Below are 14,539 nucleotides of genomic sequence, written 5' to 3' on the forward strand. Positions count from 1 at the left end.
TACAGAATGCACTGCAGAAACCAGAGCCCCTGAATTCAAGGATGCTGTGAGAATCTCAGGAAGTGTGTGAACACCTCCACAAATGAAAAAACGACATGAGTTGATTATAACTTGCTCTTGGTGACTGATCCCTATTTTCTCACGAAGCCACCAGTAGGACCCTGTTTACAGTGTGAATCATAACATACAAAGCATATGACCACCATGGAAGAAAGAGACTGCATCATAACCCTCCCTGACAACCACAAAAACAAAGACACATACTCACTCAAATCTTAATAGAGGGGCATCTGATGAAAGGCAACAAATGTTCTGATGTGATAATTATAATTACCTCACATTCTTTCTTTCTTGAGCTCAGAAATTAATACCATCTCTTGCTTTGTGTTTTCATTGAAAAAAAAAAAAATGAGCTTTGTGTTAAGTTCTCAGCCTCAAGCACACACACAGAATTACTTGGCCTCTCTTTCACTGTTCACAGTCCTTACAAACTGTTCTGCTTAGTTTTTCTGCTTTGATTTCATGTTGTTCAAATGGTTTTCTTCTTTAAAAAGCACCACATTGTAATACAGCGATCTTAACCACATTCCAGAGAAGGCAATGGCACCCCACTGCAGTACTCTTGCCTGGAAAATCCCATGAACGGAGGAGCCTGGTGGGCTACAGCCCATGGGGACCCGCGAAGAGTCAGACACGACTTCACTTTCACTTTCATTTTTCCCTTTCATGCACTGGAGAAGGAAATGGCAACCCACTCCAGTGTTCTTGCCTGAAGAATCTCAGGGACGGCGGAGCCTGGTGTGCTGCCGTCTGTGGGGTCGCACAGAGCTGGACACGACTGACGTGACTTAGCAGCAGCAGCAACCACATTCTAGGAAAAAAGCACTCACAGCCTCTCTTTCCAGGACATGAGAAACTATCTCTGAGTCTGGTAGTAACACTTTGAGTGTGTTGTTGACTCTGCAAATTATATATGAACAAGCCACCAAGGGGAAAAACATTTTGGAGGATTTGAAGTAAAAGCAAGTACAGTTGATTTCTCAGCTGCCACGTTCTAATTAGATCAAAGGGGAAAAGCCTTAGTTGGGCATATATTATAGTTCCTTCCACTGACAGCAAAGTGTTCTTATTCATATTTGTTACCTCTAATTTAAGTAAGTAAGTAAGTGCTAGTCAGTCGAGTCCAATTATGTGATCCCATGGACTATAGCCCACCAGGTTCCTCTGTCTATGGAATTCTCCAGGCAAGAATACTGGAGTGGGTTCCCATTTTCTTCTTCAGGGGATCTTTCCAAGCCAGGGAGTGAACCTAGGTCTTCCTGTATTGCAGACAGATTCTTTACTGTCTGAGCCACCAGGGAAGCCCCAAAATTTAACCAATTCTTATTGAACAGCAGACACACACACTAGAGGCAAACTAGGAAATGGTGATGCTGGTTTGATGCCATCCGTCCAGAAGCACATCAAAGGCCCTTCAGTGATGGTGGAGACTTACAGTAGAAGCACCATGGAGCAGACTGCTGAAATGGTTAATGTGGGCTGGACATGAGGCCCTTGCAGAAGAGGGCTGGACATAAGAGTCAAGCAGCAGGAGCCCTCCTTCCTTCACAGCTTTTCTTCCTTGTGGAATTGCCCCTCCTCTCATGGCCTGTCATATCCTGCCCATCTTTCCAGGCTCATCCCAAGCACACTCTCCCATGGAACCATCCTGGACTCGTCTCTCTTCCTGCTGGGTTCTGTTTACATCTCTCATTTCTCGTGAAGGACCCGTCTTATTCTGCTCCATCATTTGTACACATGCACATGGCTTCTCACAGCTCTTGGGGGGTAAGATCTGTGCACCAAGCTCTGTTCTGGAACCTGATGCTGATTATCTCTAATCCTCACAGCAAGCTTCAGAGTAAGTGTTGGCCCCATTTCACAGATGAAGAAACTGAGAAACTCTGACCACATCACTGGTCTGAGGGCGGTCAGCTTTTAAACAGAAGAGCTGGAATTTGAATGAGTTCATGTCAGTTCAGAGTCTTCTGCTCTTTCACATCATGCTGCCCAGGTGGTGACTGAAGATATGTTTGAAATGAAGACAACACTTAAGTAATTCAAGACTTGAAGGCCTCTACACTTAGACATGTAAGTGTCAATAAACTTACTATCCTATGGCCAAGTAAGTGATCTATGTGGAAAAATATTAAACTAGAATTTATCAATTTGATACCTTTAAATATGTGTTCACTAAACATTTTCAAAAGCCTTAAAGATAACATGGAGACAAATGTTGCACACAATATTGCTTATATTATGGTAACAGAATATTATTGTTGATTTATATAATACACTGTGTATAGAGCACTCCAGTACTCTTGCCTGGAAAATCCCATGGACGGAGAAGCCTGGTAGGCTGCAGTCCATGGGGTCACTAAGAGTCAGACATGACTGAGCGACTTCACTTTCACTTTTCACTTTCATGCATTGGAGAAGGAAATGGCAACCCACTCCAGTGTTCTTGCCTGGAGAATCCCAGGGACGGGGGAGCCTGGTGGGCTGTCATCCATGGGGTCACACAGAGTCGGACACAACTGAAGTGACTTAGCAGCAGCAGCAGCAGCAGAGCACCTACAGAACTACCAAATCAAACAATGGAAGTTAATACTCAAATACCTTCTTTCTTACATGTCACATTTTATGGATGTAATTTTACCAGAAACTGACTGAGCTTATAATTAAAAGCTAATTTATTTTCAAAACCATTCTAATACTTACAGAGTGCTTGTTATGTCCTTAGCAAGCAGGTGCTTTAAAATCACAACCACATTTCATCCCCAAAACAACCTCATGAGGTTGATAGTCTTATTATCTCCATTTTACAGATGAAGTAACAGTCTTGTAAGGATCACACAGTCAAACCCACACACCTGATCAACAGAGAAACTGGGACTCGATTCCTGAACCTTCTGACTCCTAGATCGTGGAGTTGATGTCATCAACCTGAATTGATACTGCCAGTGTGACTACTTCATGTCTCCCTATTTTGTTACAGAAAGTTTTCAGCTCAATGAACTTAAATGATTACTTCAATAAGATCTAGTATAATACATCTAGTTGTTTTTAACATATGTTATACAAAAAATGTTGCTTTTAGAAAGACGGTAATGATGATCTTACATGCAAGGTAGCAAAGGTGACTGATGTAAAGAACAGACTTTTGGACTCAGTGGAAGAAGGTGAAAGTGGGATGATTTGAGAGAATAGCTTGAAACATACACATTAACATATGTAAAATAGATGACCAGTGCAAGTTTGATGCATGAAGTAGGGCACCCAAAGTCAGTACTCTGGGACAACCCAGAGGGATAGGGTGGGTAGAGAGGCGGGAGGTGGGTTCAGGATGGGGGAGATATGTATACCCGTGGCAAATTCATGTTGATGTATGGTAAAAATCATCACAATACTGTAATAATCCTCCAATTAAAATAAATAACAGTTTAATAAATAAATAGATGTTGCTTTTTTATGGCTTTTCCTCCAGGATTTGGGGAGATGAGAGTAAGGAGAAATCTTTATTATATTTGTATGCATGGATAGATGGATGGAGAGAAAAAGGTTAGAAATAGCAACAATGGCCAGCACTTACTGAAACCCTGGTTTGTTTACATTTCACAGGCATTTTCTGTAATTTATACAGTTATCCTCCCTCCCCCATTTAATAAGAAAGGAAATTGAGACAAACACCTGGAGTCACTACCCAGGACTGTTTCTCTCCAAAGGCTAAGCCTTTTCTACTGCACTGTCTATGCTGTCTCTGTGTCTACGGGACACCAGTATTTCCTGTGCCTGCCTTATGTCCATCCACTGAGACCTGGAATCCAAAAGGAGATAAGCAGATGCTCTCATAACTTCCTAATTCCCAGGTGTCATAAAGACCTTGCTAACCTCTTGTTAATCAGAGTCATAGATGACATTTCAGAGCAGCAACTAAACCCTCTGACCCAATGTCCTCATTTTACTGCAGAAATGTCAGAGGTCCAGGCAGGTAACAGGACATGTCCAGAGTGACAGCAGGCAAGTGATGAACCCAGGGCCAGAACTCTCCTCTCCACTACTTCTCCATGCTGGGCCTCTCTTCCTTCCAAGGAGGGAATGGGCACAAAGGACCCCAACTCCATGTCCCAACTATGCAGCAGAACGTGAGAGCAGTCCATGTTTATAGACGTTAAATCATGTACAGAAGAACTGCTGTGCATCCCAGTCCTGCAGGGCCTGTTCTAACAAAGTCTGTGCTGCACACATGCCCCATTGGGTGAAGCCACAGAACACTGCCTACATTAGTGGTCCAGTCACCCCACGAGCCTGCAGCAAAGCATTGGTCCCGAGGATCTGAACTTGAGCTACAAATGTAGAGATGAGGTGTCTCATCTGTCCTGGTCTGTTTTACTAACTGTAAGATGAAGATGGGAATATTGAAGATACTCATAAAGAACGAATAACTCATAAACCTTTTTAGGTGTGTGCATGCACATGTGTGAAAGGCAGAAAAATGATTTGCACATAGACTCTGAATTAATGGGAGCTACTGTTCTCACTGTTCTGCATTTGCTTTCCCTTCTTATATGGTATCTGCTTCTAAGTCCCTTCAGTCGTGTCTGACTCTATGCGACCCCATAGGCGGCAGCCCATCAGTCTCCCCCGTCCCTGGGATTATCCAGGCAAGAACACTGGATTGCCATTTCCTTCTCCAATGCATGAAATTGAAAAGTGAAAGTGAAGTCGCTCAGTCGTGCCCAACCCATAGCAACCCCATGGATTGCAGCCCACCAGGCTCTTCCGTGCATGGGATTTTCCAGGCAAGAGTACTGGAGTGGGTTGCCATTGCCTTCTCCATATATAGTATCTAGACCATTTAATAAAAATCTAGCTCATTCCTGCTAACCTGACATTATTTCTGCAAATGTACAGTCACCCATGAACAAGAACCTGGAGTAAAGAAGTGAGCCTATTAAACAAGCAATTCTGTGTGTCCACATCATTGTGAAATGCTGCTCACCTGATGCAGGGCTTCCCAGGTGGTGCTGGTGGTAAAGAACCCACCCACCAATGCAGGAGATAGAGACTCGGGTTTGATCCCTGGGTTAGGATGATCCCCTGGGGAGGGAAATGGCAACCCACTCCAGTATTCTTGCCTGAAGAATCCCATGGACAGAGGAGTCTGGCAAGCTACAGTTCATAGGGCCACAGTGCTGGACACAACAGAAGTGATTTAGCATGAACACACACACCTGATGCAACCTATGATGTTCAAGCCCTTGTTCCAGGAGAATCACGATTTCCTCACAAAGCAGGTCTGGAGCTTTCAATACCACACCTTTAAAAATCTGTCCCTGTCTTTTCCTCACAGTACAAAAGAGCAGTCAGATGTCCAGACTGCACTGAAGAGACCCAAGGGGGAGACCTTTAATGATATTATTCACTGGTTTTTTACAACCCAAAAGAGTAACATAGTATTTAACAGTATTTACTCTTTTTCCTTGCTTTTTGTCAATTGTATTCTCCTATCACTTAAGTTTAGGTCTCATCGTTTACTCACTAATCTTATTTAATTCCCAAAATACAGTGAAACCTTTCATCTTACCATTCTCTGTGAAACTCAATGCCATTTCTGAAAACAATCTCCCTCAGTGAAATGACACAGTATTAAAAAGAATTTTTAAACCATTCCGGTTTTCTTAAATAATACATTACAAGTCAAAAATGAAGTGGTGAGAGAATGTCACAGACTAAATGGGACCAAGGAGGCAAGTGCAGGGGGCAGACCTTGTGTGGGTTCCAACAGTGGTGAAGATTGACCACTGAGGTGATCAGCAGCATGTAAACACAGACTAGCAGGTGGGTGATATTCAGGAATTTGAGGTATTTTTCAGATGAAATAAAGTAGTGATTTTTTCCCCAAAGCTTTCCTATCTTTTAGAGAAAAATAATGAAATGTTTACAGATGAACTGATCTGAGGTCTAGGATCGGCTCCACAATACTCTGGGGTTGGGGTGGGGCTGGCAGGGGTAGAGATGCAGCAAGACTGGTCACCAGCTGATTCTGGCTGAAGCTGGGGGTGGTACATGAGGATTCATTATACCATGCTCTCTTTTTTGTAAATATTTATAACTTTCCATTAAAAAATGTTGAAAGTGAATGAAAACTTCACAGAATGAAACAATCCCCCCTCCAGATAATGTATTCTGTGTTACTAACCTATAAGAATTAAAATGACAGCATATGTAAATACATATGCTTATTTATGTAAGCCTGCTGAGTCATCCGGAGAAAGCAATGGCACCCCACTCCAGTACTGTTGCCTGGAAAATCCCATGGATGGAGGAGCCTGGTAGGCTGCAGTCCATGGGGTCGCTAAGAGTCAGACACGACTGAGCGACTTCACTTTCACTTTCCACTTTCATGCATTGGAGAAGGAAATGGCAACCCACTCCAGTGTTCTTGCCTAGAGAATCCCATGGATGGAGAAGCCTGGTAGGCTGCAGTCCATGGGGTTGCAGAGTCCGACACAACTGAAGCGACTTAGCAGCAGCAGCAGCAGCAGCAGCTGATTTATCCAGAAGACCAACTTAAATGTTAAGCAACATTCAAAAATCTATTTTTTAAAAAGAACTTTTAACAAACCTTGTAGTGTAAGCCACTATCGTAGAGGACTCTCTTACACTGTTGGTGGGAATGCAAACTAGTACAGCCATTATGGAGAACAGTGTGGAAATTCCTTAAAAAACTCGAAATAGAACTGCCTTAAGACCCAGGAATCCCACTGCTGGGCATACACACCAAGGAAACCAGAATTGAAAGAGACCCGTGTACCCCAATGTTCATTGCAGCACTGTTTATAATAGCCAGGACATGGAAGTAACCTAGATGTCCATCAGCAGATGAATGGATAAGAAAGCTGTGATACATATACACAATGGAGTATTACTCAACCATTAAAAAGAATACATTTGAATCAGTTCTAATGAGGTGGATGAAACTGGAGCCTATTATACAGAGTGAAGTAAGCCAGAAAGAAAAACACCAATACAGTATACTAACGCATATATATGGAATTTAGAAAGATGGTAACGATACCCTGTATGTGAGACAACAAAAGAGACACTGATGTATACAACAGTCTTTTGGAGTCTGTGGGAAAGGGAGAGGGTGGGATGATTTGGGAGAATGGCATTGAAACATGTAGAATATCATATATGAAACAAATCGCCAATCCAGGTTCGATGCATGATACTGGTTGCTTGGGGCTGGTGCACTGAGATGACCCAGAGGGATGGGGAACATGTGAATACCCATGGTGGATTCATGTTGATGTATGGCAAAACCAATACAATATTGTAAAGTAATTAACCTCCAATTAAAATAAATAAATTTATATTTAAAAAAAATGAAATTCAAGTATATGCAACTCAGAAGTCATTACTCACCGCTTCCAAAGCACAAGCCCTTATTACTTCTTCATATCTGTCTTTTTTATATTTCTTCCCAAATAAAATGTTACTCTTTACAGTCCCTGGAAACACCCAGGGCTGCTGAGAAACATGCGGTCCTCCCGTGCACGCTGACCTGTCCCTGGCTCGGGGGCAGCTCCCCCAGCAGAGCGTTTAGCAGTGATGACTGAAACAGATGGCAACACACACACGTGAACAGGGTGCACTCAGGATGGAAGACGCCCCGCAGCACAGCTGACCCCACCCTGGCTCTTGATACGTGATAGAACCCTTTCCTTCAACAGGCTAAAGTACAGCCCTCCCAGTTGAGACCAAAACAAAACAAAAAAAAAAGTGAAAATAACACTAACGGTCAATGAAAATGACTGATAAGGAATATATTAATAGTATAAACAATCTACTCTGCCTGAGTATCCCCCCAGGTGAAATTCTACTCAGCAAAGAATAATTGAGAATGTTTAACATCCTTCTCTCAGAGAAGGCAATGGCAACCCACTCCAGTACTCTTGCCTGAAAAACCCCATGGACGGAGGAGCCTGGTAGGCTGCAGTCCATGGGGTCACTAAGAGTTGGACATGACTGAGCGACTTCACTTTCACTTTTCACTTTCATGCATTGGAGAAGGAAATGGCAACCCACTCCAGTTTTCTTGCCTGGAGAATCCCAGGGAAGGGGGAGACTGGTGGGCTGCCGTCTATGAGGACGTACAGATTTGGACACGACTGAAACAACTTAGCAGCAGTAGCAGCAGCAGCAACATCCTTCTCTAGCAGAGCCCAGCAGGATGTGTATTTGATATATATGATGTTCAGTGCAATTGTTCCTGCATCTGGTATCCTTTACTTGACAAACACTTGTTCTTAAAAAGCTATGTGTGAAGAATATAGCCAACTGAAAGAACTCTCAAGTAAGTTGTGTCTGCAGAGCAAAAGTCCATGACAGAGGAAATCAGCACCCTTTCATGTACACATCCCACATTTTTAAAAATAATTTTATTTATTTTTAGTTCTTTTATCTTTTTCATTTATTTTTTTACAATGTTGTTTCAGTTTCTGCCATACCACAATTCTTAATTTTATTTATTTTTGCTTGCACTGGGTTGTCATTGCAGTGCATGGGGGTTTTCTTGTTGAGACTCTAGCAGGCAGGCTTCAGCAGTTGTGGCCCGTGGGCTCAGTTGTTGCACCTCCAGGCCCCAGAGCAGAGCCAACAGTTGTGGTGCATGGGATTAGTTGCTCCACAACTGGGAGGTGGGAACTTCCCAGACCAGGGACCAAACCTGTGTCTCCTGTATTAACAGGGGATTATTTTACCACTGAGCCACCAGGGAAGCCCACACCCCACATTAGGTTTCTGTATTTTGTTGTTTCAGACCAAGGGTATGTGCACCTTTCCTTTCAATCTTCAACATCACACAGATGTGGCATGTGTGTATCCACACCATCAGAGTGCTCATGACACTGGGCTGAAATAATATGACTGCATATCTGTCTCACCCCACAACCTGATTGCCTCTGAAAGGCAGAAAGTCAGGGTCTTGCTCACTTCTGTACCTTTATCTCCAGCACATGGCTGCACATTCACTACACATGCACTGATGGGATCATGTCAAGTCATAGGAGGAAATGCTCAAAGCTTCCAGGAAGAGCCTTTATGATCTACAGAAATCCTTGAAGGGCCACTAAGATGAAAAGAAGTTCCCATTGTCTCTGTCTATCCTGAACAGTATCAGTTCAGTTGCTCAGTCACGTCTGACTCTTTGTAAGCCCATGAACCACAGCACATCAGGCCTGCCTGTCCATCACCAACTCCCAGAGTTTACCCAAACTGATGTCCATTGAGTTGGTGATACCATCCAACCATCTCGTCCTCTGTCATCCACTTCTCCTCCTGCCTTCAATCTTTCCCAGCATCAGGGTCTTTTCCAATGAGTCAGCTCTTCCCATCAGGTGGCCAAAGTATTGGAGTTTCAGCTTCAACATCAGTCCTTCCAATGAACACCCAGGACTGATCTCCTTTAGGATAGACTGGTTGGACCTCCTTGCAGCCCAAGGGACTCTCAAGAGTCTTCTCCAACACCACAGTTCAAAAGCATCAATTCTTCGGTGCTCAGCTTTCTTTATAGTCCAATTCTCACATCCATACATGATCACTGGAAAAACCATAGCCTTGACTAGATGGACTTTGTTGACAAAGTAATGTCTCTGCTTTTTAATCTGCTGTCTAGGTTGGTCATAATTTTCTTACCAAGGAGTAAGCATCTTTTAATTTCATGGCTGCAATCACCATCTGCAGTGATTTTGGAGCCCCAAGAAATAAAGTCAGCCACACTTTCCCCATCTATTTCCCATGAAGTGATAGGACAGGATGCCATGATCTTAGTTTTCTGAATGTTGAGTTTTAAGCCAAATTTTCACTTTCCTCTTTCACTTTCATCAAGAGGCTCTTTAGTTCTTCTTCACTTTCTGCCATAAGGGTGGTGTCATCTGCATATCTGAGGTTATTGATATTTCTCCTGTCAATCTTTATTCCAGCTTGTGCTTCTTCCAGCCCAAAGTTTCTCATGATGTACTCTGCATAGAAGTTAAATAAGCATGGTGACAATATACAGCCTTGAAGTACTCATTTTCTGATTTGGAACCAGTCTGGTGTTCCATGTCCAGTTCTAACTGTTGCTTCCTGACCTGCATACAGGTTTCTCAGGAGGCATGTCAGGTGGTCTGGTATTCCCATCTCTTTCAGAATTTTCCACAGTTTATTGTGATCCACACAGTCAAAGGCTTTGGCATAGTCAATAAATCAGAAGTAGATGTTTTTCTGGAACTCTCTTGCTTTTTCCATGATCCAGCAGATGTTGGCAGTTTGATCTCTGTTTCCTCTGCCTTTTCTAAAACCAGCTTGAACATCTGGATGTTCACGGTTCACGTATTGCTTAAGCCTGGCTTGGAGAATTTTGAGCATTACTTTACTAGCATGTGAGATGAGTGCAATTGTGTGGTAGTTTGAGCATTTTTTGGCATTGCCTTTCTTTGGGATTGGAATGAAAACTGAACTTTTCCAGTCCTGTGGCCACTGCTGAGTTTTCCAAATTTGCTGGCATATTGAGGGCAGCACTTTCACAGCATCATCTTTTAGGATTTGAAAGAGCTCAACTGGAATTCCAAAACCGTCACTAGCTTTGTTCGTAATAATGCTTCCTAAGGCCCACTTGACTTCACATTCCAGGATGTCTGGCTCTAGGTCAGTGATCACACCATTGTGATTATCTGGATCGTGAAGATATTTTATGTACAGTTCTTCTGTGTATTCTTGCCATCTCTTCTTAATATCTTCTGCTTCTGTTAGATCCCTACCATTTCTATCCTTTATTATGCCCATCTTTGAATGAAATGTTCCCTTGGTATCTCTAATTTTCTTGAAGAGATCTCTATTCTTTCCCATTCTATTGTTTTCCTCTATTTGTTTGCATTGATTGCTGAGGAAGGCTTTCTTATCTCTCCTTGCTATTCTTTGGAACTCTGCATTCAAATGGGTATATCGTTCCTTTTCTCCTTTGCTGTTTGCTTCTCTTCTTTTCACAGCTATTTGTAAGGCCTCCTCAGACAGCCGTTTTGCCATTTTGCATTTCTTTTTCTTGATGATGGTCTTGATCCCTGTCTCCTGTACAAAGTCAGGAACCTCCATCCATAGTTCATCAGGCACTCTGTCTGTCAGATCCAGTCCCTTAAATCTATTTCTCATTTCCACTTCCATAAGAGATTTGATTTAGGTCATAACTGAACGGTCTATTGGTTTCCCCCACTTTCTCAATTTAAGTCTGATTTAATTTAATTTCTTCCAGAACAGCTGTCACATAAATACTTTCCTTCACTGAGACATCCAAATTCCGCACAGGCAGTTCCTAACTAGGAAACGGGAAGCACCAAGAATGAAAAGACAGTGTGTGTTTATCCTGATTTATTTCGCCATGAAACATTATTGTAAAATGAATGTTCCATGAACACACCTAGAGAGACACTCTTCTAGATACACTCAATTCAAACTGAGTCACACACAGATCTGGGTTCAATTCTGAGAATTTAACAGGAGCTGTGGTGTTGCATCAAGCTGACAAAAGACATCATTAACTTACCTTTCCCGCTCCCACAGGTCCAACCACAACTAACAGTTCACCAGGTCTGACAGTAAAGGAAAGTCCTTGTAGGGTTGGGGTCTCTGATACCTACAAATTAAAGTTTTGAATTTAATTTACCCATTTTAATAACATAACACAGTTTTTTTAGAAAGTGGAAAATATAACAATAATCAACATAATTGGTATGCAAAATATAACCCACATTTTTCTCTTTCCTATTTTAAGATATTGTGTCCTGGAGACCTCTTCATCAGATTTTATCTCTTTGGGGATTTGAGGTAGCTTTAGCTCACTTTAGGAAGTTTCCTTCTTTTTTCCAACTACCACACAATTGCACTCATTTCATGTGCTAGCAAAGTATTGCTCAAAATTCTTCAAGCTAGGCTTCAGCAGTATGTAAACTGAGAACTTTCAGATGTATAAGCTGGAATTAGAAAAGGCAGAGGAACCAGAGATCAAATTGCCGATATCTATTAAATCACAGAAAAGCAAGGTAATTCCAGAAAAACATCTACTTCTGCTTCATTGACTAAAGCCTTTGACTGTGTGGATCACAACACACTGTGGAAAATTCTGAAAGAGATGGGAATACCAGACCACCTTACTAGCCTCCTGAGAAACCTGAATGCAGGTCAAGAAGCAACAGTTAGAACTGGACATGCAACAACTGACTGGTTCAAAATCAGGAAAGGAGTACATCAAAGCTGTATATGGTCACCCTACTTGTTTAACTTTTATACAGATTACATGATGCAAAACGGCTAGATGATCACAGAATGGAATCTAGAATTCTGATAGAATATCAATAATCTCAAACATGCAGATGATGCCACTTAATGGCAGAGAATGAAGAAGAACTAAAGAGCCTCTTGATGAAGGTGAAAGAGGAGAGTGAAAAAGAGTGAATGTTGGCTTAAAACTCAACATTCAAACAACTAAGATCATGGCATCTGGTCCCATCACTTCATGGCAAATAGAAAGTAGAAACAGTGACATATTTTATTTTCTTGTGCTCCAAAATCACCTCAGACAGTGACTGCAGCCATGAAATTCAAAGATGCTTGCTCCTTGGCACAAGAGCTGTGACAAACCTAGACTGTGTATTAAAAAGCAAAGACATTACTTTGCTGATAATGGCCCATCTAGTCAAAGCTATGGTTTTTCCCGTAGTCATGTATGGATGTGACAGTTTTCACTATAAAGAAGGCTGAACACTGAAGAATTGATGCTTTTGAACTGTGGTGTTAGAGAAGACTCTTGAGAGTCCCTTGAACAGCAAGGACATCAAACAAGTCAATCCTAAAGGAAATCAATCTTGCATATTCATTGGAAGGACTGATGCTGAAGCTGAAACTCTAATACTTCAGCCACGTGATGCAAAGAGTAGACTCATTAGAAAAGACCCTGATGCTGGGAAAGACTGAAGGCAGAAGAAGGGGACAACAGAAGATGAGATGGTTGGATGGCATCACTGACTCGATGGACATGAGTTTGAGCAAGCTCCTGGAGTTGGTGATGCACAAGGGAGTCTGGCATGCTGCAGTTTATGGAGTCGCACAGATTTGGACATGACTGAGCGACTGAACAATAACGACAGAAATGCTGGAGTGGGTATCCATCCCCATGGACAGAGGGGCCTGGTGGGCTACAGTCCACGCGGTCACAAAGACTCAGAGACAAGTGAAGCAACTGACACTTCACACTTCAGCTCAAAATATTAGATCTGGGTTTTCAAGAAAATCTTGAAAATATTTGTGCTCTATATCTTTTGTTTAAGGTCATCTTATTGTATAGCACAGGGAATTATATTTAATACTCTGTAATAAAACATGATGAAAAATAAACTAAAAACTAAAAGAAGAATTTATATACTTTAAGTTCAACATGTGCTAATACACTGAAAACTCTCTTGAAAATGAGAAAAAGAGTAACATGTCAAATGCCTCAGGCTGATTTTACACTTAATCTCCATTCATTGCAAACCTCATCCCTGATTCTGAGAATTTTTAAAATATATTCTAAGTAAATGAGCAAGTCACATTTTACAGTATATGTAAAATCTCAAAATTCTCCAATAAATCTATGTCCCAGTTATCTTTTAGCAGTCATAATTTTGGAAAGCAAATTTTCTTACCTTTTCCCAAGAAGCTGTAAAAGCTTGCACATCGATGGTTGTTTTACCATCTGATGGCAGCAGAGGGTAGCACTGTGTTATCTCATAAAGTAACAAAAAGTTCTACAGAAAAAAAGCAAAATATAGATTATTTATACTGCAAGAACAAATTACAAACAAAACAACTGCTTCTATGGAATTGGCTATAAAAAGTTTTATACCTATTATTTATACCTACCTGTCATTTTACAGCTGTATTTTATTAGGTCTTGGTTCACATGAGAAATATTAAATATATCATTATTATATGTACAACTAAGTATATAACAGAGTATAGCATATATATATGTGTGTGTGTATATGTATATATAACATATCATATATACACATATATAGAGTATGTATGTGTGTATGTCTGTGTGTCTGTGTGTGTATATAAAATAAATAAATAAGAATTCCTGGCCATGAGGCTATCTTTGTTACTTTCTCAACAAGTGTACTGGTTCCTCTCTAAGAAGACAATATGGCTTCAAACTCCAATACATGTAGAACCTGGACATTTTTATTGTTTTACTTTTGTGTTACCAACAATAAACAGGTGAGCTGGTAGGAAATTATTTCATAAATACTAACTGAATCCCACCATGTGCCAAGCACCATGCAACACTGCTAGAACACAGAGAGGAAGGCCCTCCCCAGGCCGTCAGGAAGCAGGTGGCACAGGACAGGCTGGGAACACAAGACCAACGACAGAGACTCTGAGTGCAAACCCTGTACACTCTGCTTTCCCCCTTGTG

The 14,539-nt window shown here is 41.6% G+C and overlaps 1 protein-coding gene across 1 annotated transcript in view; it reads right to left on the reverse strand.

Moving 5' to 3' along the window:
* LOC129624251 (ATP-binding cassette sub-family C member 4-like) overlaps nt 1-14,539 on the reverse strand; it is a 195,433-nt gene that overhangs the window by 114,023 nt on the left and 66,871 nt on the right. The window contains 4 exon segments of the mRNA XM_055541911.1: nt 7,471-7,585; nt 7,587-7,660; nt 11,627-11,716; nt 13,764-13,865. Coding sequence (XP_055397886.1) covers nt 7,471-7,585; nt 7,587-7,660; nt 11,627-11,716; nt 13,764-13,865 — 381 coding nt within the window.

This window comes from Bubalus kerabau, chromosome 12 (assembly GCF_029407905.1).
Source record: "Bubalus kerabau isolate K-KA32 ecotype Philippines breed swamp buffalo chromosome 12, PCC_UOA_SB_1v2, whole genome shotgun sequence".
NCBI classification, from domain to species: domain Eukaryota; kingdom Metazoa; phylum Chordata; class Mammalia; order Artiodactyla; family Bovidae; genus Bubalus; species Bubalus kerabau.